The sequence below is a fragment of the Hyla sarda genome, chromosome 8 (genome assembly GCF_029499605.1).
Source record: "Hyla sarda isolate aHylSar1 chromosome 8, aHylSar1.hap1, whole genome shotgun sequence".
In the NCBI taxonomy this organism is placed as follows: Eukaryota; Metazoa; Chordata; class Amphibia; order Anura; family Hylidae; genus Hyla; species Hyla sarda.
The window spans coordinates 155,546,169-155,572,316 of NC_079196.1; the positions used below are offsets into that span (position 1 = coordinate 155,546,169).

The 26,148-nt window shown below is 39.9% G+C and overlaps 1 protein-coding gene across 9 annotated transcripts in view; it reads right to left on the minus strand.

Moving 5' to 3' along the window:
• Nucleotides 1–26,148, minus strand: part of SNX29 (sorting nexin 29) — an 819,108-nt gene that overhangs the window by 595,655 nt on the left and 197,305 nt on the right. For all 9 annotated transcript variants that reach the window (XR_008847045.1, XM_056534825.1, XM_056534821.1 and 6 more), the window contains one exon: nucleotides 9,558–9,621. Coding sequence is in view for 8 of the 9 variants with exons in the window: in XM_056534825.1 (XP_056390800.1) it covers nucleotides 9,558–9,621 (64 nt within the window). In the remaining variant the exon portion in view is untranslated. The remainder of the gene's footprint in view (nucleotides 1–9,557; nucleotides 9,622–26,148) is intronic.

Genomic DNA, 26,148 nt, shown 5'->3' on the forward strand with positions numbered 1-26,148 from the left:
ATCTGCAATATACGTATAATATAACATTATATGTATCAATGTATTACATTGCTTAAATTTTTTTATTTTTGGGTGAAAAATGCTGTCTTGGTCCTGCAGTTATTGCCTGTTAGTCTCTATGCAGAGACAAAATACAGGAACTGTGGGCGGGACAAGCAGGGCCCTGTACACTGACAACAACAAGCAGGGCCCTGTACACTGAAAACAAGCAGGGCCCTGTACACTGAAAACAAGCAGGGCCCTGTACACCGAGGACAAGCAGGGCCCTGTACACCGAGGACAAGCAGGGCCCTGTACACTGAGGACAAGCAGGGCCCTGTACACCGAGGAAAAGCAGGGCCCTGTACACCAAGGACAAGCAGGGCCCATTACACCGAGGACAAGCAGGGCTCTGTACACCGAGGACAAGCAGGGCCCTGTACACCGAGGACAAGCAGGGCCCTGTACACCGAGGACAAGCAGGGCCCTGTACACCGAGGACAAGCAGGGCCCTGTACACCGAGGACAAGCAGGGCCCTGTACACCGAGGACAAGCAGGGCTCTGTGCACCGAGGACAAGCAGGGGTCTGTGCACCGAGGACAAGCAGGGCTCTGTGCACTGAGGACAAGCAGGGCTCTGTGCACTGAGGACAAGCAGGGCTCTGCGCATTGAGGACAAGCAGGGCTTTGCGCACTGAGGACAAGCAGGGCTCTGCACACTGAGGACAAGCAGGGCACTGTACACTGAGGACAAGCAGGGATCTGTACACTGAGGACAAGAAGGGATCTGTACACTGAGGACAAGCAGGGCTCTGTACACCGAGGACAAGCAGGGCTCTGTACACTGATTACAAGAAGGGCTCTGTACACTGAGGACAAGAAGGGATCTGTACACTGAGGACAAGCAGGGCTCTGTACACTGAGGACAAGCAGGGCTCTGTACACTGAGGACAAGCAGGGCTCTGTACACTGAGGACAAGCAGGGCTCTGTACACTGAGGACAAGCAGGGCTCTGTACACTGAGGACAAGCAAGGCTCTATACACTGAGGACAAGCAGGGCTCTATACACTGAGGACAAGCAGGGCTCTATACACTGAGGACAAGCAGGGCTCCATACACTGGGGACAAGCAGGGCCCTGTACACTGGGGACAAGCAGGGCCCTGTACACTGGGGACAAGCAGGGCCCTCTACACTGGGGACAAGGAGGGCTCTGTACAAGGAGTATAAGCAGGGCTCTGTGCACTGAGGACAAGCAGGGCTATGTACACTGAGGAGAAGCAGGACTCTATGCACTGAGGACAAGCAGGGTTATGTACAGTGACCCCCCCGACTTATGATGGCCCCGACATATTATCATTTCAACATATGATGGCCTCTCAGAGCCCATCGTATGTTGAAGGCAGCATCGACATATGATGCTGCTGTGTGTCGGGGCCATCGTACAAACAGCTATCTGACAGCGCTGACAACTTCAGCAACTGACAGATAGTTGTTTAATGTGCCCCGTTCTGCCTCCTGTTACTCACATGCTGTCCTGCTAACTCACGCAGGCTTCCACTGTGAGCTCCGTGTAAGTCCCCCCCCCAGTGCAGCCATAGCCAATAGCCTGCAGCATCTTGCTGCAGGCATCCAATGAGCTGCTGGCTGCCCTCCCCTTCCTTTCCTATAGAGCTGTAGTCGGCAGGATCGTAATGAAGGACATTCTGTCCCCCCTGAAGCTATTTAAAGAACTGTACAGTACTGTATGCGATGTCACACATCACATACAATACATATACACACAATACACCCCATACATCAATGTTTCCCTATCAGAGTGCCTCCAGCTGTTGCAAAACTATAACTCCCAGCATGCCCAGACAGTCAGTGGCTGTACATGCATGCTGGGAGTTGTAGTTGTGCAACAGCTGGAGGCACCCTGGTTTGTTAAACACTCCCCATACACTCCACATACAATGGTCATCCCAGAACCAATTAGCAGTTTCCCATAGAGATATGTATTCAACATACAATGGTTACAAGGCCCCAGAACCAATTACCATTTTTACATAGACATATGTACTCGACATATGATGGTTTCAACATATGATGGTTCTCCTGGAACCAATTAATATCATATGTTGAGGGACCACTGTACACTGATGACAAGCAGGGCTCTGTACACTGAGGACAAGCAGGGCTCTATACACTGAGGACAAGCAGGGCTCTATGCACTGAGGACAAGCAGGGCTCTGTACACTGAGGACAAGCAGGGCTCTATGCACTGAGGACAAGCAGGGCTCTATGCACTGAGGACAAGCAGGGCTCTATGCACTGAGGACAAGCAGGGCTCTATGCACTGAGGACAAGCAGGGCTCTATGCACTGAGGACAAGCAGGGCTCTGTGCACTGAGGACAAGCAGGGCTCTGTGCACTGAGGACTAGCAGGGCTCTGTACACTAATGACAAGCAGGGCTCCTTGCACTGAGGCTCTATGACATGCCCCCAGTTCACACAGCAGGCTGATTGATAAACCAGTAGCCTGCACAGAGCCATGCTTGTCCTGCCCACACTTCCTGTATTTTGTCTCATAGAGACACCGGCAATAGCAGTAAGGACAAGAAAAAAAAATTTCACCCGAAAATATACACATTTTAAGCAATGTAAATGTTATAATCTACATTATATGATAAGATTTTTACAATGACAGGTACACAATCGTTACTTTTATTTTCCTTACTTTTTCATGGTCAGTCCTAAAAAAAATTGTTAATTTTATCACTAGACTAAATGTGCAAAGGGTATGTATTCATTTGCCCCCTTTTCCATATTTTTCCAATGCAATTGGGATGAGGCAATTTTTCAAATAAACTACTGTACTTTTGTGTATACAGCTATACTACTGTTGTCTACTTCCATGGTTACAGACTACCAGAGAAAACCTGGTGCTGCAGTCTGATAATGCAGCCACACATGAAAAAAGGAAAAGGATAAACTAAAAGGCTATTCTATTGACACCTTCGAAAATCATTTTTTAGTATTGCTTTGTACTTCTTATTCCACAAAAAAAAGTTCAATAGGTCTTTCTCTTTCTGTGTATTTTTCTTCTACAGTCTGTCCAGTTTGATGTGGATGCTTTGCTTTCTCTACACTTGTACACGGCCCATGTGATTCACCTATACACACTGCTTTTTTATGTGCTTTCCTATCCATTCTTTGAGCTGGTGTGTAAATTATTCCCCCCTTTCTGCTGTTATCCCTTACTCATCAGTGAAAAGTTAGCCAAACCCACTGACTTAATTTGGTTAGGCCAACTTACTAACGCAAATGAGAGCCTCTCTACTCTCCCTCAACAGATTATGTCTGACAGCCTTTTCTGTGGGGTTAAGGGTCAGGTTGGGCAGCATTGAGGCTGCTCTGCCAGTGGGTCGTTCCCCCTGTGGGTACTAATGTTGGGGCAGTAGTGGTTACCGCTCAGAATAGTTACACCAATATACCATAAAATATAATATAAATTTATACAAAATGCAATAATAATGACTGCCAAATGGTACGGCAAAGTGACTGAATGATGTGATTGTGAATAAAATGTGGTGGATAAAAATAAAAATTTAAAATAGAAATGGAATAGAGAATAAAATAAATATAATCAATACAATGAGATAGATAGCAATAGAATAAAATGAGAAAGACTAGAAAAGGAATTTAGAGACACATATGTATTGTAATGGTAAATCATATAAATTGTATATAAGTGCAATATAATAATACAAACAATTCATAGAAGAGATGACTTTAGAGGAGGGATGGAGACGGCTATGGCGTATGTCCCGTTAGAAAAAAAAAGCAGAGGACAACCGCCAGAGCTAAATCCATCCCTCACAGAAATCCAAACAGGTTAAAACTGGAATTGAGTCCTCCCGGTTCTAGTGTGGCAAATTCATAGATCTTTTTACTTTCTGCTTGGGACATTTTGACCATATAACTTTCTCCTCTCCTATCTAGTGCTGAAGGCCAATAAATGAAAATACACGATTGTGTGTTGTTACAAAATGAGCAGAAAGAGGGTGTTTTAGGTTTCCATTTTTAAGGTTGTTTAAGTGTTCAGCAATATGGATTTTTAGGGGTCTCTTGGTGCGCCCTATGTATTGTTTCTTGCATCCACATTCAATTAATAAATAATTCCCTTGGTGTTACAGGTTATTTGATCATCTATATTCCATTTAAAAGAATTAGTTTGGGAGTATGCCACCATGACTTTTTTGGGGACCTGAGTTTTGATGCAGTTGGCACATGAGCCGCATCTATAAAAACCTTTTGTGTGTAACCAGGAATGGGACTGTTTACAGGGGGGGGGGGGGGGGGGGAGGCTTAATAGATGGAGCTACCTTGATCCCCAGATTGGGGTCTCTGGTATAGACGATCGGTGGACGGATGGGTAACATCCATCCTATATCACGATCCTGACGTATTAGATGGCAATGTTTGTTTATCATTTTTTCTACTTTTCCTATGTTCATTATTATAAGGCAGAACAATTTTACTCTTGAATTCTCCAGTGGTAGTGTGTTTATCTGTTGGAACAAAAAAGGTGGACCTATCTATCTGTTTGACATGGTCTAGAGATTGTCGTAAGAGCAGGTCGGGATAAATTTTGTCCCTGAACTGATTGGTTAATTGTATTGCTTCCTCTAGGAATTTTTCCTCTGAGGTGCAGTTCCTTTTCAGTCGACGGAACTGGCCCTTTGGTACATTGCTGAGCCATGTGGGCAGATGACAGCTATCAAAGCTTATGAAGCTATTTTTAGCCGTGGGCTTTTGGTATGTATTACATATTAATTTATCTCGATCTGCTCTGATTTCAATGTCTAAAAAATGTATGCTTTCTTTACTAATCATGGATGTGAAGTGAATATTACAACAACTAAGCAAAAAAGAGATCACTGGAAAAAGGCGCACACCACCAATGTAGTAATGAAAATAGAAAAAGCCTTTATTATACATATATCAATAAATCCATATATAGGGAGAAATTTCAAAACAATTAAAATAGCCCAATATAGGGCATAGCACAACCCTGGGGAAGGGCCATGAACCCTCTCCCACAGGTAAGTGGCCCCGTCCGTAATAAAAACGCAGTACAATGATAACAGATAATATCACTGTGTCCCAGTTGCCTATCCTGCTCAAGCATGGAAAATGCGTCTAACAATAAAGACAATGATAAATAATACTTAGGCGAGAGACAGAGATGGATATCCAATGTCAAGGAGGACGGGGTCAAGGCTTTTTCTATTTTCATTACTACATTGGTGGTGTGCACCTTTTTCCTGTGATCTCTTTTTTGCTTAGTTGTTGTAATGTATGTTATTTCACTGGAGCTGCACCCCCGAATTTCATGTATACTTTGGTGTGTATATGAGTTGAGCCCCCCCTTACTTAATTGGTGAAGTGAATATCGTGACTGTTTATATATAACTCATTAATAAAGTGCTCCAAACAAGTGATATCCCCCTCCCAAATCTAAATAATATCATCAATATACCTTTTCCAGAGCACCAAGTTTACACCGAGCCGGGGAATGATGGTATCTTCCTCCCATAATGCCATGAATAGTTTTGCGTAGCGCGGCGCAAACCTGAATTGGACAAATGCAACCAAAACCCAGAATATTTAAAACAACAGGAATTTGTATGCAAAAAATTAGACAAATTAGAGGCAGAAATTATTAATAGAAAAACAAAAAAAATGATTATGGCAGATAAACCATTAGCACAAACCCCAAATATCCACACAGAAAATAATTATCCTATTCCAACACAAAATAGATTTGCCCCCTTAAGTGGTGGTGATTTTTTGGGGGAAGACCACCACCACAGGGACACCAATGATATAAAAGAGAGTCAACATTACAGAAGTCCTCCGTACAGTCAGATAAACAAACTCTATAGAGGGAGAAACTACAACACACACAGTCCTTACCAGAATTCCTTCGTGAGAAATTACACATCTCAGAACAAACCATATAAGAAGATCAGACAATCATACTCCTCACAGAGAGACATAAAATCCCCAATTTACCCAGATATCCAAAGCTATACAGAGAATCCAAACAGTGACAGCAGATGTACATGCAGCTCCAGTAATACCCCAGTCATTAGAAATATTAGGAACCCCCCAAAAAAGAGGCTATGCAGAAGATATAGGAATCAAAGTACTAACTCAGCCTCCATAAAAAAATGGGCAAAGTCCAGTAAAATCTTTAGAAACCTCTACTATAAATCTTAGAAGCCATCAACTTACATTGGCACAAAAATCTCTATTAAACAAGGGCCTTAAATTCGCACCATCAAACCCCTTGGATAAATTCCAGACGTTTGTAGGGATAAAAAAATTTGTACGCAATTTATGTTTAAAAAGATATTTTTTGAAGCATCCAATATCCAAAAAGTCTGATGGGTCCAGAAATCACCACTTTTAAAAAACTAGTTGAAAGTAATATCAGAAAAACTAACAATACAAAACATCACAAGGATAATATCACATTTAAAGAAAGAAAAGCTATGAAGGAATTGCAGTCTATCAGGGAGATCACAATCCGCCCCGCTGACAAAGGGGGCGGAGTTGTGATCTTAAACACTGAAGACTACAACCAAGAATGCTCACGTCAATTAGGAGATAGTACCACTTATAAAAGCTGGAAAGTGACCCCACCATTGAATTCAGTAAGCAATTACAGATGTTGTGTACAGATGCCTTAGAAAAAGACATAATTAATGATAAGGAACATAAATTCATTTTAGGAACCCACCAGGATGTCCCATCGTGTCTGGGATAGGTTCCCCAAAATCGAACCTATCCCAGTATGTTGATAGATTTTTACAACCATTTGTGAAAAAAACTCACACATATTTAAAAGACACTAATCAAATTATTATTTGTTAATGAATCATTTCCTTGGACAGAAAACCATATATTGGCTACTCTAGATGTATCTTCTCTATATACAATTATTCAGCACGACTTAGGTGTCTGCGGTTGAGAATTTTTTGCACAAGGGTCAAATCAAACCACAACAAATAAGTTTATCACTTCTTCTATATATTTTATTTTAACACACAATGATTTTTATTTTGAGGGTTATTATTACTTACAACAGATGAGTACCACAATGGGCACAAGGTTTGCGCCAAGCTACGCAAATCTATTCATGGCATCATGGGAGGAAGATACCATCATTCCCCAGCTTGGTGTAAATCTGGTGCTCTGGAAAATGTATATTGATGATATTATTTAGATTTGGGACGAGGATATCACTTGTTTGGAGCACTTTATTAATGAGTTACATATAAACAGTCACAATATTCACTTCACATCCACGATTAGTAAAGAAAGCATACATTTTTTAGACATTGAAATCAGAGCAGATCGAGATAAATTAATATGTAATACATACCAAAAGCCCACGGCTAAAAATAGCTTCATAAGCTTTGATAGCTGTCATCTGCCCAGATGGCTCAGCAATGTACCAAAGGGCCAGTTCCGTAGACTGAAAAGGAACTGCACCTCAGATGAAAAATTCCTTGAGGAAGCAGTACAATTAACCAATCAGTTCAGGGACAAAAATTATCCCGACCTGCTCTTACGACAATCTCTAGACCATGTCAAACAGATAGGTCCACCTTTTTTGTTCCAACAGATAAACACACTACCACTGGAGAATTCAATAGAAAATTGTTCTGCTTTATAATAATGAACATAGGAAGGTAGAAAAATTGCTAAACAAACATTGCCATCTAATACGTCAGGATCGTGATATAGGATGGATGTTACCCATCCGTCCACTGATATACTATAGTCTATACCAGAGGGTATAGGGGATCAAGGTAGCTCCATCTATTAAGCCTCACCCCCCCCCCCCCCCCCCGTAAACAGTCCCATTCCTGGTTACACACAAAAAGTTTTTTATAGATGCGGCTCATGTGCCAACTGCATCAAAACTCAGGGCCCCAAAAAAGTCATGGTGGCATCCTTCCAAACTAATTCTTTTAAATGGAATATAGATGATCAACTAACCTGTAACACCAAGGGAATTATTTATTAATTGTATGTGGATGCAAGAAACAATACATAGGATGCACCAAGAGACCACAAAAAAATCCGTATTGCTGAACACTTAAACAACCTTAAAAATGGAAACCTAAAACACCCTCTTTCTGCTCCTTTTGTAACAACACATAATCGTGACTTGAAAGTATTTTAATTTATTGGCCTTGGCCTTCAACACATCAGACAAGATTGGAGAGGAGGAAGTTATATGGTCAAAATGTCCCGAGCAGAAAGTAAAAAGATCTATGAAATTGCCACACTAGAACCAGGAGGACTCAATTCCCGTTTTGAGTTGTTTGGAGGGATGAATTTACTCTGGTGGTTGTCCTTTTTTTTTTTTTTTCTAAATGGACATAATCCATGGTTGACTCCATCCCTCCTCTAAAGTCATCTCTGCTATGAATTGTTTGTATTATTATATTGTACTGTTATTATATAATTTACCATTACAATACATATGTCTCTATTTTCCTTTTCTAGTCTTTCTCATTTTATTCTATTGTTATCTATCTCATTGTATTGATTATATTTATTTTATTATTCTCTATTCCATTTTATTTTTTATTTTCATCCACCACATTTTATTCACAATCACATCATTAATCAACTCATATTTCCATTTTTAGTATTTTCACCATTACTATCATGTATGACATATTTCTCTATAATAAAATTTGATATACTCCTAAAAATATTCTAATAATATATTTTACATACATATGCGTTGTATCCACCCGGTGGAAAACACAGAGTGTGACCACCAGTCTGTGAAAACAGACTCATATTTTGTATGATGTTCTTTCCTTGTCCAAAGATAATACTTGTGGCAGTAGCACTGGTGAGCACTATTGACTTGCAGCACTGGGGCAATGGTTTGGAATTTAACCAAAAGGTATCATCTGTATGGAGTAAGTACAGAATATTCTCTCTGTCACAAAGGCTGCCTCAGAGTTTCTCCCACATTTTCTCCCACAAAAACATACAGATATGACAATTGGCTTTCTGTGTAATTGATACTAGTATGTATGTGTGTTGGAGATAAGGAAATTAGATTGTAAACCACATTGAGGAAATAAACTAGGGTGAACAGGAAATAAAGTAGGTAGCTCAGACTTCCAAAGATTCACTGGGGCATTATGCAAAATACATAGACATAATTGCAAATTAATGTATTTTTCCTCCACTGACATCAACAGGAAAAACTGCAGCAAAGCCTCCGGGGACCCATATTTCAGTTATTGTCTTTGGAGCTCATAACCTCACACTGCACTCAGTAATGGGAATTCATAAATTCTCATTCACTCCGGTGTATCACCTGACTGGTATGTTATCTTATACTTATAATTAAAGAGCAGACAAACACTGCACTAATGCTCTGCCTGACTGATCTAGGGGTCAGCAGATACAATGGGTGAAGGCACTGACATTTCATCATGACTGCACTGAACGTTGGTGGAAAGAAAATTAACCAAGATAATTAAAACCTACGTATTCTGCTCTTCAAGTTCATCTTTCCTGTTCATCATGAGCACAACAGCTTGACGGAGTTCACCTAAAGAAATACAACAAAAAATGTTTGCCATTATTGCACAAAAGGATGTTTAAGCCACTAGATGGGGGATATTTTATTAGTTGGAAGGAAGGGAATTACATTAAAAAAAACTTTAGAGAGGGCAACATGTTTTCAGGCTGTTTGCAGCTAATGAATTCATTCTGTGTTCAAATGTAAATCAAGCATCCGCGTCACTGAATAATCCCATTTCCAATTATAGGCTTCATTTCAAATATCCTATGCCATATCATGAAAATCCTATTCCTGGCTTCAATTTCACTGAAAAGTTAAAAATAATCAGTTCACATGGCACTCATTTCTTGACTCCCTGCCAGCCTGTGCTATGTGTAGTTATGCTAAAACAAACCTGTTTCTTCTTTACTTGCCTGTCATCGAACTCTCAAAATGGAACACTGCTCATCTGTATAAGAAAAGAACAGGAAGCTGCCTTCCCAAATACAGCTATTTACAGACACATAACTTTATTTATTGCAGCACCTCTGATAGATTTAATACTAGAGATATTAGATAAGTGACAGGCAAATAAGATTACTTTGTACAGATACGACGATTTGCACATGGCTGGCGAGGCTCCTTTAATATGTGCAGAAGTTGAACATCTGTGGCTTAGTGCCATATGAATTCTCATTATAGAATTTACAAGAGATCATGCACACAACCAAATTATGGATTACAGATGAGCAAAATTGCCTACATTTGGGTCCTATTATAGTTAGAAGCGGCCGTCAGATTTGACTTGATGCAAATAAATTCAGTCCTAATCAGAAGTTCTCCTATTGTGCTGAAATGCGATGTATGACACTGAGGTCTCTAGGTTTCAGGTAAGGTATATTTACAAAATGCAGGGTGGGATTCCCACCAGCTGCAATACAGCAGTAGTAGTATGGAGCATGATGGACAACACCAGAAAAGTGTTGTGGCATAGAATTAGTAGCAGTGGTCACCCTTACTAGAGATCTGACTGAAATAAATTTCAAAAGATTAAGTTTACCCAAATCACCAGATTTTTGGAAAATTCATAATTAAACTGTTTAAGTAACGTATATACTCGAGTATAAGCCGACCCGAATATAAGCCGAGGCCCCTAATTTCACCCCAAAAACCCAGGAAAAGTTATTGACTCGACTATAAGCCTAGGGTGGGAAATACATCATCCCCCGTCATCATCCAGACCCCCGTCATTAACACCTTCATCATCATGACCCTGTCATCATCCCCCCTTCATCATCACCTGTCATCATCCCCCCTCTTCATCATTACCCTGTTATCATCCCCCCTTCATCATTACCCTGTCATCATCCCCCCTTCATCATTACCCTGTCATCATCCCCCCCTTCATCATTACCCTGTCATCATCCCCCTGTCATCATCCCACACCACCCCCTTCATCATCACCGCTTGTCAATGTCTGATTTAACAGTGGTCTTCAACCTGCGGCCCTCCAGATGTTCCAAAACTACAACTCCCAGCATGCCCGGACAGCCATCGGCTGTCTGGGCATGCTGGGAGTTATAGTTTTGAAACATATGGAGGTCCGCAGGTTGAAGACCACTGCCTGGGCCTTCGTCATCATCCAGCCCCCCTACCCCTATTTAGTTTTGTACTCACCTCTGCTCGGCGGGACGTTCGGGTGAGCTGGTCCGGGCCATCTGTGCTGCAGGACCGTCCGGTGGGGAGGGATAGTCGGTCCAGGCTGTCTATCTTCACCGGGTGGGCCTCTTCTCCGCGCTTCGTGCCCGGCCCTGGACTAATGACGTTGCCTTGACGACGACGCACAGGGACGCCCCCTACCGCCCCACCGCGCCGCACCCCCCACCGCACCGCCCCGGCCCCATTGCCTCCCCCATCCCCGGTTTTAGAATTACCTGTTCCCGGGGTCCACTCTATATCTGGCTCCGGTGGCGTCCTCCTGAGCTGTCACTGTGCGCGGTAACGGTGACGTCGCGTCACGTCACTGCGCACAGCGTAACGCAGAACAGGTAATTATAAAATCGGGGATGGGGGAGGCAATGGGGCCGGGGCGGGGCGATGGGGGTGCGATGCGGGGCGGCGGGTGGGGGGGCGGTCGCAGTGCGGTGGGGGCGGTGTGGGGCATTATCGGTATATCGGTAAGATAATTGCAGATACAGATAATGCCCAAAATCGTGATTATCGGCCGATAATATCGGCCAAACCGATAATCGGTCGATCCCTATCAGCCACCCCACCCATTGAAACACCCCTATGATCTCTTCAATGCAACAGTCAATTGTTTTCTGACCAGGGTTCCTCCAGCTGTTCCAAAAACAGAATGATCTTCCTCCAACCCAGCGGTCGCTCCACCCATTGATGCAAAGACAGGCTCCCTCTAATCACCTGACTAGTGATGTTACATAGTTACATAGTTAGTATGGTTGAAAAAAGACATACGTCCATCAAGTCCAACCAGGGGATTGAAGGGAAGGATGTAAGGGGATAAGGGAAAGGGATGTAGTTTTATAATTCTGCATAAGCATTAATGTTATTTTGTTCCAGGAATGTATCTAACCCTGCTTTAAAGCTGTTAATTGTTCCTGCTGTGACCAGTTCCTGAGGTAGACCGTTCCATAAATTCACAGTCCTCACGGTAAAGAAGGCGTGCCGCCCCTTTAGACTAAACCTTTTCTTCTCCAGACGGAGGGAGTGCCCCCACGTCCTTTGGGGGGGTTTAACCTGGAACAGTTTTTCTCCATATTTTTTGTATGGGCCATTTATATACTTATATACGTTTATCATATCCCCCCTTAAACGTCTCTTCTCAAGACTAAACAATTGTAACTCCTTTAATCGCTCCTCATAGCTAAGATGTTCCATGCCCCATATTAGTTTAGTCGCGCGTCTCTGCACCCTTTCCAACTCCGCAGTGTCCCTTTTATGAACAGGCGACCAAAACTGAACAGCATATTCCAGGTGAGGCCGTACCAATGCTTTATAAAGGGGGAGTATTATGTCCCTGCCCCTCGAGTCCATGCCTCTTTTTATACATGACAATATCCTGCCGGCTTTGGAAGCAGCAGCCTGACATTGCATGCTATTTTGTAGTCTGTGATCTACAAGTACACCCAGATCCTTCTCTACCAGTGACTCTGCCAGTTTAATCCCCCCTAAGACATACGACGCATGCAGGTTATTAGTACCCAGATGCATAACTTTACATTTATCCACATTGAACCTCATTTGCCAAGTGGATGCCCAGACACTTAGTCTATCCAAGTCATCTTGTAACTTATGCACATCCTCTATAGACTGTACCGTGCTACAAAGCTTGGTGTCATCTGCAAAGATACAAACAGAGCTGTTAATACCATCCTCTATATCATTGATAAATAAATTAAACAGCAGCGGGCCCAGTACTGAACCTTGGGGTACACCACTAATAACCGGGGACCAATCAGAGTACGAATCATTTACCACCACTCTCTGGGTACGATCCATGAGCCAGTGTTCAATCCAGTTACAAACTAAAGTTTCCAAGCCCAAGGACCTTAACTTACCTGTCAGATGTCTGTGAGGGACAGTATCAAACGCTTTAGCAAAATCCAGAAACACTATATCCACAGCCATTCCTCTGTCAAGGCTTCTACTCACCTCTTCATAAAAGCAAATTAGATTGGTTTGACAACTTCTATCCTTAGTAAACCCATGCTGGCTATCACTTATAATACTATTATCCCCTATGTATTCCTGTATGTAATCCCTTATAAGTCCTTCAAACAATTTACCCACAATGCACGTTAGACTTACCGGTCTATAATTGCCTGGCGAAGACCTAGAGCCCTTCTTGAAGATTGGTACCACATTAGCCTTGCGCCAGTCCCTTGGCACAATACCAGACACCAGAGAATCTCTAAATATCATGAACAAGGGTACAGATATTACTGAACTTACCTCTCTAAGAACTCTTGGGTGTAGTCCATCCGGCCCTGGAGATTTGCTAACATTTACTTTACTTAACTTACCTTGTACCATCTCTACATTAAGCCAGTTCAATACATTATATGATGTGTTACCAGCACTGACCTGACCAATGTCAGCTCCTTCTTCCATAGTATATACAGAACTAAAGAACCCATTCAGTAGCTCCGCCTTCTCTTGATCGCCCGTGACAACCTCCCCATTATCATTATTAAGGGGTCCTACATGCTCTGTCCTTGGTTTTTTTGTATTTATATATCTAAAAAAATATTTAGGATTAGTTTTGCTTTCTTCGGCCACCTGTCTCTCATTTTGAATTTTTGCTGTTTTTATTACATTTTTACAGATTTTATTAAGCTCCTTGTACTGTTTAAATGTTATAGCTGACCCATCAGATTTGTATTTTTTGAAGGCTATTTTTTTGTTGTTTATTGCTCTTTTAACCTCATTTGTCAGCCATGTAGGATTTAGTTTTAATCGTTTATATTTGTTCCCCTTTGGTATATATTTAGCTGTATAGTTATTTAGAGTTGATTTAAAGATGTCCCATTTACCTTCTGTATCAGTATTTGAGAACACCTCCCCCCAGTCTATGTCCTGTAGTGCAGCCCTCAGCCCAGGGAAATTTGCCTTTTTAAAGTTATATGTTTTTGCTTTCCCCGTCTGTCTTTGTTTTCTACATTTTAAGTCAAAAGTAACTATATTGTGGTCGCTATTACCAAGGTTTTCCCTCACAGTTACATTACCAACCAGCTCTGCGTTGTTGGAAATGATCAGATCCAACAAGGCATCACTTCTTGTTGGGTCCTCCACAAACTGGCCCATAAAATTATCCTGCAATAAATTTAGGAATTTTCTCCCCTTTGTAGTTTTAGCCAACCCCCGGCCCCAATCTATATCTGGATAGTTAAAATCTCCCATTATTACCACTGTACCTGCCCGGGCGGCCCTCTCTATTTGTAAAGCCTCAAGCCACACTGCAACATGGAAAAGCCTGAGACGACTCTCATTTTGTATGCTGTTAAAAATAAACCTTGGGGCAAAAATCACAGAAGAATTGCAAGACACAGGAAACCACACTATATTATGAACTATACTAACTTTACAGCTCCTGTACCATAGTCAAATAAGAAACAATCCCAAACACCCCTTTGATTAGATTCATGACAAATTGATTTGGTCATGTTCTTTGGGATATAATTAACCCCTTAACAAACAATGATGTACATTTTAGTTATGGCTGCCTGTGCCTTTTTGCATGATGATGAAAATGTACATCATAAACGAGCTTATTTAAAGTGAACCTGCCAGCTGTTCCATGCTGCCCAAACCACGCGCAGTATGAAACAAATACAGACAGCAGTATGTTGGGGAACTGTGATTTGCTCAGGCATTTCAGAGAAAGCTGCCAGGACCCAAGTAAGTAGTCACATGGAGGCACTTCCGACAGCTGCTTTCCAACCTCTGGGTCACCCAAAACAAATGGATTTATGGTGGTTTCAAAATTGGGGCAGACAAATAAGAAATGCTATATGCTTCTGAAGTATTTTATTTTTTTACCTGACATCGGAGTATACTTTTAAGAGATGTGACTATGCAATGCAATGTTCACCATGTGAGATCTGAGCCGCATATGGGAAAAATGTAAACATTAACATTACCTGTTATTTTACCATGTAATTGTATTGTGAAACTAAAATAAATTATTTGTGGGGTGGAGGGATAACAACAATCACAATATATATATATGTTTTTGTTTTTTTTTGGGGGGGGGACGTTACAGCATTCATAGTTTTTGTTATGTTTTCTTACTGAAAACAATGCATTGACATATTCTGACCCATATAAGAAAAAAAAATGTCCTATTTATGGAGCTTTTTCAGTAAGCTAAACAGGAAAAGAGGGTATCTATTTTTAATATGTCAGGCTGCTTTTTAAATTTATGAAAACATTTCTTCTTTACAAATATTTACCTATATTTTTAGAGTCCCAAGAGTACTTAAAGGGGTACCTGTCACAGCATTTCAGAAAAAGAATATCATACCAACAGCCAAATATGGTGATGGTAGTGTGACAGACCTGGATGACTTATGGAAATGTATGTGTTCTCTTGTTTTCTACATATTATAAGCTTATTGCCTTGCAACAGCTGAAGATTTTCTCCAGATAAAGTACTACAACTTCCTTATACTCATCAGTGTATTCTATATTGATTAAGATATATGGTTTTAGTTGAAGATGGCACTCACATGTTGGACACACCTTAGTTAGGCATGCTTTTATTAAAGCCTAAATAAATCTATATATGGCTGTCTATACTGATATAAGTGTGACTGGGTAGAGAATAAAGTTTCTGACCAATGAGCTACCAGTATACACCCAAGACTGTGACATATGCTAACCTGTTTAGTACAAAAAGCTTGGACATTTCTGTACTTGAAACTAATTGAGCAGTACCCACATGCCAGCATATAAATAAAACTTTCTTATCTCTGTGGAAGAATTAAAGCCTCTACATTCATTACATGAATCAAACGAAGAAATAGAAAGCGGCAACTCACCGGGATATCCAGGTTAAAAATCTTCCATGTTTTATTTCTTTCATGTTAAAATGTATAACATGGCAGCGAGGAGGGGAGAGGAGGAACAGTTGAACGGGGTTGGCTGTAGCTACTTCGCGTGAATCATGCGCTTCTTGAGGCTCATCCCAGGATTCTGAGCGGTGGGTAAAATACCCTCCTCCTCAGGTGAATCCAGCTTAAGAAAAAGGAAAAAACTGGAATGGCATAGTTTCTGGATTAGAGAAGTTACATAGTAAAATAAAATATGGTGATGATAAGTGCTACTAAGAAAAAAGGAAAAATTTGTTACGATGAAAAAGAGGGAAAAAGTAACTGGAATGGAATTAGTCACAATATTGATATGAAAAAGTATAAAAAAATATGTAAAAAATATATGCATTGAAGATATGTAAAAAATTATTATCAATGTTAGTTTATTGAATGAAGACACTGAGGTTGTTCTTGTCATTCATTCCTAAAGCCCCCAGAGTTCGGGAAAGGATAATCCATTTAGCTTCTAGTCGGCGTAACATGGTTTCTTTGTCGAGTCCTTGTGGGGCATTATTCACTCTTTGCATGCCGATAATTTTTAAATCGTTGATGTTTTCTTCATGGAACTCTTGTGTGCTTGATCAGATGAGGTGCTCTGTTTTTTTATAGAATAAATGTGTTCTCTTAATCTGATGTGCATTGGACGAATGGTGGATCCTATATAGAATTTTTTACATGTACACATACAGTAGATTACATACTTTGTTCTGCAATTAATAAAGTCTTTAATTACTATTGTTTCTCCACCAATATTTATTGTTTTTACTTGCTGTATATGATTGCAATAATAACAGGACCCGCACTTATAATTTCCTGTTGGTGTTAATTTTGCCAACCAAGATTTGTTATTAATTTTCGGGAGGGAGCTTCTTACAAGATGGTTTTGGATGCTTTAACTTTTCTTGAAAGTGATCAATGGTTTCCTTTTCGCTATTTCTTGAATAGTCGGATTGTTTTCTAAAATGTGCCAGTATTTTTTTTTATTGTGGATTTAATTTTATGGGAATAATATTGAAGTTGAAAGAAAGAACAAATCTTTCTTTGTCCATGTTCTAATTTGTTCTCTTTTTGTTTGTTCTTGTACCTTTTTATTGAGGATTGTATCTCTTCTAATTTTTCTGACTTTGGTTAATGCATTTTCTAATAATTCTATGGGGTAACCCCGGTTTAAAAATCTTATTTAAAATTTCTTCTGCCTTTTCTTCAAAAATTATTTCGTTACTGTTAATGTTTCGTATTCTGAGGAACTGACTGTAAGGTATTCCCTTTTTAACATGTTCTGGATGGGAGCTAGTATAATGTAGAAGCTGTGGGTTTTCGGTAACTGCTGGTTATGAGGTTATTGTTTTCGATTTCTACGGCAACATCCTGGAATTCCAATTTGGAGGTACTATATTGCCTGGTAAAAAAAACATGTTGCATATGTTATTTAAATATGAGATGAAATTTTGGAACTGTTCTTCTGTCTCCTCCCACACTAGGAACACATAGCGTAGATAAGTTTTGATATTATGTTTATATGGGTTGCTAGGGGTGAATACCATCTCTTTTTCAAGTACTGCAAGGTAGATGTTAGCTAAAGTACATGCTACAGTCGTCCCCATCGCCATTCCTGTTCTTTGATTATACCACTGTCCATTGAAGGTGAATGCATTATTAGTTAGTATTAGTTTGAGTCCATTACAAATTCCTCCTGAGGAATCCTTGTACATAAACGTTCAACTTCGATCGATGCAAGAGAAAAATTATGCTGCCATGGAAGGATCTCCAATATTGTTAGAAAATCGTCCGTATCCTTCAAGTATGATGGTATACAATTCTTATTTTCCAATCCAAAAATTTTGATAATGGTTCCTGCCACTATGGGGCGGCCGGGTGGCTTGTGGAGGTTTTTGTGTGTTTTTGGGATAAAGTACCAGACTGGTTTGGTTGGAATTGTGGGTAGTAATCTCTGCTTCTTTTTGATGACATTTACTCTTAGGAATGCACGTCATTTTGATAATATTTTATTGGTGGGATCTGTAGCCAATTTTGTGTAGGTGTTTTCCATGTTAAGCTGCCGCATGGATTCTTCAATATAATATTATCTTATCATAATTACTACATTGTTGCCCTTATCAGATCTTTTTATGACTAGATCTTTACATTTTTTAAGGTCATATAATGCTTTAATTTCTTCAGTTTCCAAATTTTTGGGGGCCTCTGGGTATATGAGGGCAGTCAGTTTGTTGAGGACTTGTTGAAAAATATCTATACTTGAGCAGGGGGTAACTGGTGGGCAGAATGAAGATTTTATTCCTGCTGTAAAACGTTTTATCTCCTGGTTTTCTATTGTTATTTCAATCTCTGTTAGACTCAATAAAAGTTTCACATTTTCTTAATAGATGTTAGTGTATATTGTGTCTGCTGAAAATCCAAGGGGACTTATGCAGAGGGATTGTATATTTGTGATGTTCTCCAGGGCAGTATTCACATCGTGGGGTTCTAGAGGGGGTTTACTGAAAAAAAAATTCAAATTGATTTTGCAAATGTTTTTTAATAAATCTATTTCAAAATCGATTATGTTGAATGTGGCTTCACTAAAAATTTTCACTGGTTAAATTGATTGTAATACGTGTCCGTTGGTTTCTCCAACTGACTTGTTTCCTTCTGAGGGTGCTGCATGTTGGTCTTTGTGGCGCAACTCCCTCTTCTTGTTGGCCTTTTAAAGGGATGTGTTCTGTGGTATTATTGGAATCTTGTATATGGGGAATGGTGTTTTCTTGTAATGTTTTTATTAGTATAGGTTCAGGTCCATCTGCTGCACTAGATTCTGAGTCTGATGTCCAATATTCTTTGTTTTTTTTTCTTCCTCGATTTTTTCTTCTTTGACATTGTATTTTCTTGTTCCATGTGAAGACACGATCATTATTGTAGTCTTGTTTGTCACGAATATATTTGTCTTTTTTTCTTTCCTTCACAAATATATTTGTCTTTTTCTTTCCTTCAATTCGGCTTAAGTGACGACAGATTTGTTTCCCAATTTTTTTAAATAAAATTATTGTATTGCAGTTCTGTTAATCCAATTCGATAATGATTTTTTTCATATTCAATTTTGTTTCTTTTTAACACATGCAACATCAATTTTAATGAGTGTTCTTGATGTAATCTGTTCCATTCGGCGACAAAGACAGTATCATCTACAAATTGTGATGGTTATTTAAAAACTCTGAAACCCTCGGGGGACTCGCTTGGAGTTGCTGTATGATTTTAATGAGTGAATTGACCAAAAGAGTTTTCTTTATCTTCCAAACTTTTTGTGCTCATAAATGTTGTGCTTTCTGTTATATTGCTTTGTTTGAACAAAATCTAACACATCCTCTCTCCCCAAATCCACTGCTGAGTTAGAATGGCTCTGGCTAGTCTCTTGTGTATCGTCAACCTTTTTCTTTAGCTGCATTCACCTGAGAAGGAGGGTATTTTATCCACCTCTCAGAATCCTGGGACAAGCCTCAGGAAGTGCATGATGCATGCAAAAAAGCTACAGCCATCCTCGTTCACCTATTCCTCCTCTCCCCTCCTCGCTGCCATGTTATACATTTTAACATGAAAAGAAATAAAGCATTGAAGATTTTAACCTGCATATCCCGGTGAGTTGCCGATTTCCATTTCTTCATTTGATTCATGTATTATACGGACCCTGGATTTTTTCCAAGGGCCCAGTGTCTAGCATTTCAATATGCAGAGCACCTCCAGGAAGCACATAACTACTAGCCTCTGTATACGTATCATACTTCCATTGTCTACATTCACAAGTAGTAGCCGACTCCACACCCTCTCCATATGTACCTCTGCATTCCTTAGCTTACAATGACTTGCTGTAATTGACAGAATAACAAATTCTTTACCTAACGATTCTCAAGAAGAATGTCCAGCCATCAGTTCATAAGCTCAAGCTGAAGCATACTTTGGTTCTGCAGCAGGACAATGATACAGAACACTCTGGCAAAGTGTGACAAATGAGCAAAAAAGAAGTTATCAAGTGCTTATAAACACACCAATACTACATTTATATATTTTTGTAGGAATGGCAGCCTCCTGGTCCTTTCCAGTATTTTTATAATTATGATTGGTCAGTAAAGATAGAAACTAGACTTCTGTGGAAGGCACTCAATGCTGTAACAAGCAAAGACAGAAATCTTGGTTTGTGTCTTTATTGCATAAGGTTATAGGCATTTAAAGTTTAAATAGAACTCCTCATCAGACCACTGTATGGGTTCTGTTCAAACCTCAAATGCCAACTGTCTATTGCAATATATTAGATTGACATCAGAAACCAAAATTTTAAGGTCTGGTATTTGCTCGAAATGGTGTTTAGCACCATCTACAGAGGTCCAGCTATCATGGCCCATACAATAACACCTCTTCCATTTTTGCTAATTTGTCACATTTAAATGTTTAAGATCATCAGATTTTAATATAAGATAAAAACAATGCATGAAAACACAAAATGCTGCTTTTCAATAATGATTTAATTAACCCCTTAAGGACTCAGGGTTTTTCCGTTTTTTTGCACTTTCGTTTTTTCCTCCTTACCTTTTAAAAATCATAACCCTCTCAATTTTCCACCTAAAAATCCATATTATGGCTTATTATGGCTTATTTTTTGCGTCACCAATTCTACTTTCCAGTGACAGTCATTTTACCCAAAAATTCACGACGAAACGGAAAAAAAAAATCATTGTGCGACAAAATCGAAGAAAAAACGCCATTTAGTAATTTTTGGGGGCTTCCGTTTCTACGCAGTGCATATTTTGGTAAAAATGACACCTTATCATTATTCTGTAGGTACATACGGTTAAAATGATACCCTACTTATATAGGTTTGATTTTGTCGTACTTCTGGAAAAAATCATAACTACATGCAGGAAAATTTAAACGTTTAAAAATGTCATCTTCTGACCCCTATAACTTTTTAATTTTTCCACGTACAGGGCGGTATGAGGGCTCATTTTTTGCGCCGTGATCTGACGTTTTTAACAATATGATTTTTGTTTTGATCAGACTTTTTGATCATTTTTTATTCTTTTTTTTAATGGTATAAAAAGTGAGCAATATATGCTTTTTTGGACTTTGGAATTTTTTTGCGCGTACGCCATTGATCGTGGGGTTTAATTAATGATATATTTTTATAGTTCGGACATTTACGCACACGGCGATACCACATATGTTTATTTTTTTTATTTACACTGTTTTATTTTTTTTTATGGGAAAAGGGGGGCGATTCAAACTTTTATTAGGGAAGGGGTTAAATGACCTTTATTAACACTTTTTTTTTTTTGCAGTGTTATAGCTCCCATAGGGACCTAGAACACTGCACACACTGATCTCCTATGCTGATCACTGGCGTGTATTAACACACCTGTGATCAGTGTTGTCGGCACTTGAATGCTCCTGCCTGGATCTCAGGCACAGAGCAGTCATTCGTCGATCGGACACCGACCCCGCTTCATATCACGGGAGACGGCGCAGGACGTAAATATACGTCCTGCGTCGTAAAGGGGTTAAAGGGGTATTCCAGGGAAAAACTATTTTTTTTATATCAATTGGCTCCAGAAAGTTAAACAGATTTGTAAATTAATTCTATAAAAAAATCTTAATCCTTCCAATAATTATCAGCTGCTGAAGTTGAGCTGTTCTTTACTGTCTGGCAACAGTGCTCTCTGCTGACATCTCTGCTTGTCTCGGGAACTGCACAGAGTAGAATAGGTTTGCTTTGGGGATTTGCTTCTACTCTGGACAGTTCCCGAGACAGGTGTCATCAGAGAGCACTTAGACAGAAAAGAAAAACTCACTTTCAGCAGCTCATAAATACTGAAAGGATTAAGATTTTTTTAATAGAAGTAATATACAAATCTGTTAAACTTAACTTTAACTTGTCCTCTTGCTGTAATGGGTAAATGGGACACAAGCATTTATGCTCTACTAGAACAGCAAGGTTTGTACCTTGCAACTCCCCTATAAAAGGGCATTCTTATTCAGGGTCTTTCTGAGGCTACATTCACACTACCGCTATGACACAGTAGTGTGACAGCCATCAAAGGAGCTGGGGAGAAAAAAAAATACTGCTTGCACCGTCTTTTTCTCACGCTATTCCCTTAAAAAAATAATGGCGCCCGACAGCCCCTATAATAGTAAATGGGAGCCGACGGGATCCATTGCTCCCCGTCACGAGAACGGCCGTTAAAGTAAAAAAAAAAAAAGATACTTTAACGTACATTTTTGAGGGGGAGCAATGGCAGTGTAAAAGGGGCCTTACTGTGAACATGTACATTGACCTTACCCAAGGCAATTAAGCCTGCAGTTCTTTAAATTTTTGTATGGATTCTTTTGTGACCTCCCGGAGCAGTTGTTGATGCATTCTTAGTGAAATTTGGGTAGAAAGGTCACTTGCAGTTTTGCATTGTTTACGTGCTCTAAATAAATACAGCAAGTTTGATGCCCATACTTACCACGATAATACATGGGACAAACGCTGTGCATTTAATCTCTTTGTTTCAACTACCTGGGCTGATCAATCCATCGCATAGTCTGGCTGTTCCAGAATGTGAAGTTCGGAGAGATCGCAGGTTGTTGATCCAATAGATGTTTTAAATAGGCAAAAAGCTTTAATCAAAATTATGTAAACAAAACATAAAAATGTATTTGTATTCAAGGTAGTTATGATAAGAAAATAAAAATCAATAAAAAAAAAAGAATAAAATGTAAGCAATCATTTATTAAGTAAAATAATTTGCCAAAAAAGTTCAGAGGTTTATAGCTCTTGCTTATATGGGTGCAACCGCAGGGCAGTAGTGGTCACCAATAGCAATGTTTGCCATACAACTAACCAATATATGATATATAGAACATACAAATCATAACTACATACTACAAATAATATGAAAATATCAATTCAGTTAAAGGGGTATTTCGGCCCTAAGACATCTTATCCCCTATCCAAATGATAGGGGATAAGATGTCTGATCGCGGGAGTCCCGCCACTGGGGACCCCCGCTATCTTGCATGCAGCACCCACCTCTGGGAGCTGCACACAGCGCTGCAGCCTCGGAGTCTCCCGGGTCACGACTACGGGGCCGGAGTATTGTGACATCTCGACTCCACCCCCATGTGATGTCACGCTCCCAGAGGTGGGTGCTGCATGCGAGATAACGGGGGTGCCCAGTGGCGGGACCCCCGCGATCAGACATCTTGAAGTCTATGGCAAACGGATGAGCCTTTATGTCATCCGTTTGCACCTGGTTTATAATATCCGTTATTACTTCTGAGCATGCTCAGAAGAGGTGACATCAGCAGACTCCTGCAGTGCTGAGGGACTACAACTACTCTCATCATGGAACATACTTGTTTCCATGATGGGAGTAGTAATTCCCTAGCTGCGGGAATCTGCAGACAGCTGGGGAGGCTACATAAGTGTTTGTACTACTACCCTCATCATGGAACAGTCAGTTCCATGATGCGGGTTGTAGTACAGAGGCTGAGGGATTGATCGCACCGGGTTTCACTTCTGAGATGCGATCAGAAGTTATTAAGCAGGGGAGCTGGCGGCATGGTCCGCAACCCTGCGACTTATATTGTGTGTTATAACTTTCATTTTTGAATCCCCCGCGGGGAGCCCTAAATGGCCGGTGCTGAGGAGCCATTCAGTTTTTAAAATGAACATTGTGAGTGGCAGCGGGGGCCATATGTATATTAAAACGCTGTGGGGGGAGAGACATATAGTGCACACATATAGCTTATATATCTAGCGCCCCAGCACATTTATAATATGCCCCCCTGCCGGCGCATTTATTTATATATATATATATATATATATATATATATATATAGACCCCATGCAGCACATTAATAGAGACATGAACCCCGCTAGTGCATATATTTAAGCAAAAACTACCATCTTCTGAACTTTTTTTTATCTAATCTTTGGTTATTTTTAGACTTAATAAATTAATGCTTATATTTTACTCTCTTTTCATAGATTTTGAGTACCTTATCATAATCACCTCTAGTGCGAACACATTTGTATCTTTTGTTTAAACCACTAAATTATTTGGACTTGTGTATTAGTCTTATGTGCAGTTACTTTGTGATTATAGTAGCTGAGGGAGCTGCACCAACCCATCCCTTTGTTAATTTGATATATAGAAAGAAAAAAGACAAAAAAGACACGCGCCCCTAGTGAAGTACAGTTTGACAGTATTAGTCCAGATAAAAAATAAGAATCCCACTCACCATATTGTGTTGCGCTAAGAGCACAACACCTCTTATCACATGTAGAGTGGTAATCAATGGTCCTGCAGCTCGCTATCCTCCCGGTCACTGGGATCAGTCATCGGTAGTAAGGTTTGCATAAAGGTTAAAAAACTGGATATTTCTCTGCAGCGCTGGACCAAAAAGGACGAAGGGAGACCAAGTTCTTGTAGATGAACAAACTGGCATTTATTTTAGCACATACACAAAGCGTTTCAAGCCCGTAATGGGCCCTTCCTCAGCACCTTGTCCAGAGGAAGGGCCCATTACGGGCTTGAAACGCGTTGTGTATGTGCTAAAATAAATGCCAGTTTGTTCTTCTACAAGAACTTGGTCTCCCTCCGTCCTTTTTGGTCCAGCGCTGCAGAGAAATATCCAGTTTTTCACCTTTATGCAAACCTTTGTTAACTTGAATGATTTTTGCATTCAACAGGTCTAGCAGGAATCTTGGCTGGGTGAAACTAAACCAAAGTGTTAACTACATTTGGTTAACTAGTTTATTTACTAGATAAGGGAGCAATTTCTGCTACTGTAATACTGGACAGCCAGGTACAACAATGTTGCACTATACAAATAGGCATAGCAAGAAACTTGTGCTGCCTCAATAATGGTATCTTTTTTCCATACATGTATAGCCATATGTATTTATTTATTCATGTATTTAGTATTTTAGTGTGTATCCAAATTACTTTATTGGTTATTTTAAAAAAGTAACAATCTATCCTCACTGACAGACATTAACTAAATATCCTCATTTCTCTTAAAATAACATTTTCAAGTGCTATAAGATGTCAATTTCATGATCACAACACTTCAGGTTTAGAGCTATGTGCGGCATATAAATGGATGTGAATACTCATCAGTCCTACTTGTAAATTTTCTAGACATTTGAAGTTTTCATTTATGAATGCCAGGATCTTGGTATGGGTCTGAGGCCAGACAATAAGAGCACTGCTCAAGGCAGGAATCATTCTCTGCTATACTCACTAGTAATGTGTTTTTCTTAATCTTTTTAATATTTTATACAGGACTGAATGTTATGCTGAGATGAACTTTCTATCTAGGAAAGCTGGCTCCTGCTCTTATTCACATTACATTTGTATCTATTATTTACATATTTACTGCAGAGCCCCATGGGCTCAGTACAGCCCTACAAATCCTTACATACATTTTCCTAAAAGCCTCACAGACCACATGGGATGCTTACTTCTTTTGAAGAAATCACAAATGTTAATAATAAGGCAACAGAAAAACTATAAAAATACATATGAATAGCTGTATTTAAACATCACCCAATATAATGCCAACAACAGAGTAATTGACCCCGTTTCGCTGATAGGATCTTGCCTTTCTTTTTGTTCATGAGATTTGTTGCCTTTATTTAGATTTGTCATTGCTGGCTGACCTTCCTGTTCTGTCTGAAAGCGCTCCGGTTTATGCCAAGTGATGCCTACTTTGAGGGACCTCTGTAATATGGGAGTTGGTAGACAAATTTTTGAATTTGGCTCATTTTGTTGCTCTTCAAGGATTACCTTCTAATTTACAACTGGCCTAAAAAAAGCTTTCATGAGATCATATACTTTCACAGTCTCCTTTGAGGAGGGAATACATTTAATTTCTAGATTCTGGAGAGCCTTATGTAAACATCAAATATGCTTATAATCCCTAAACA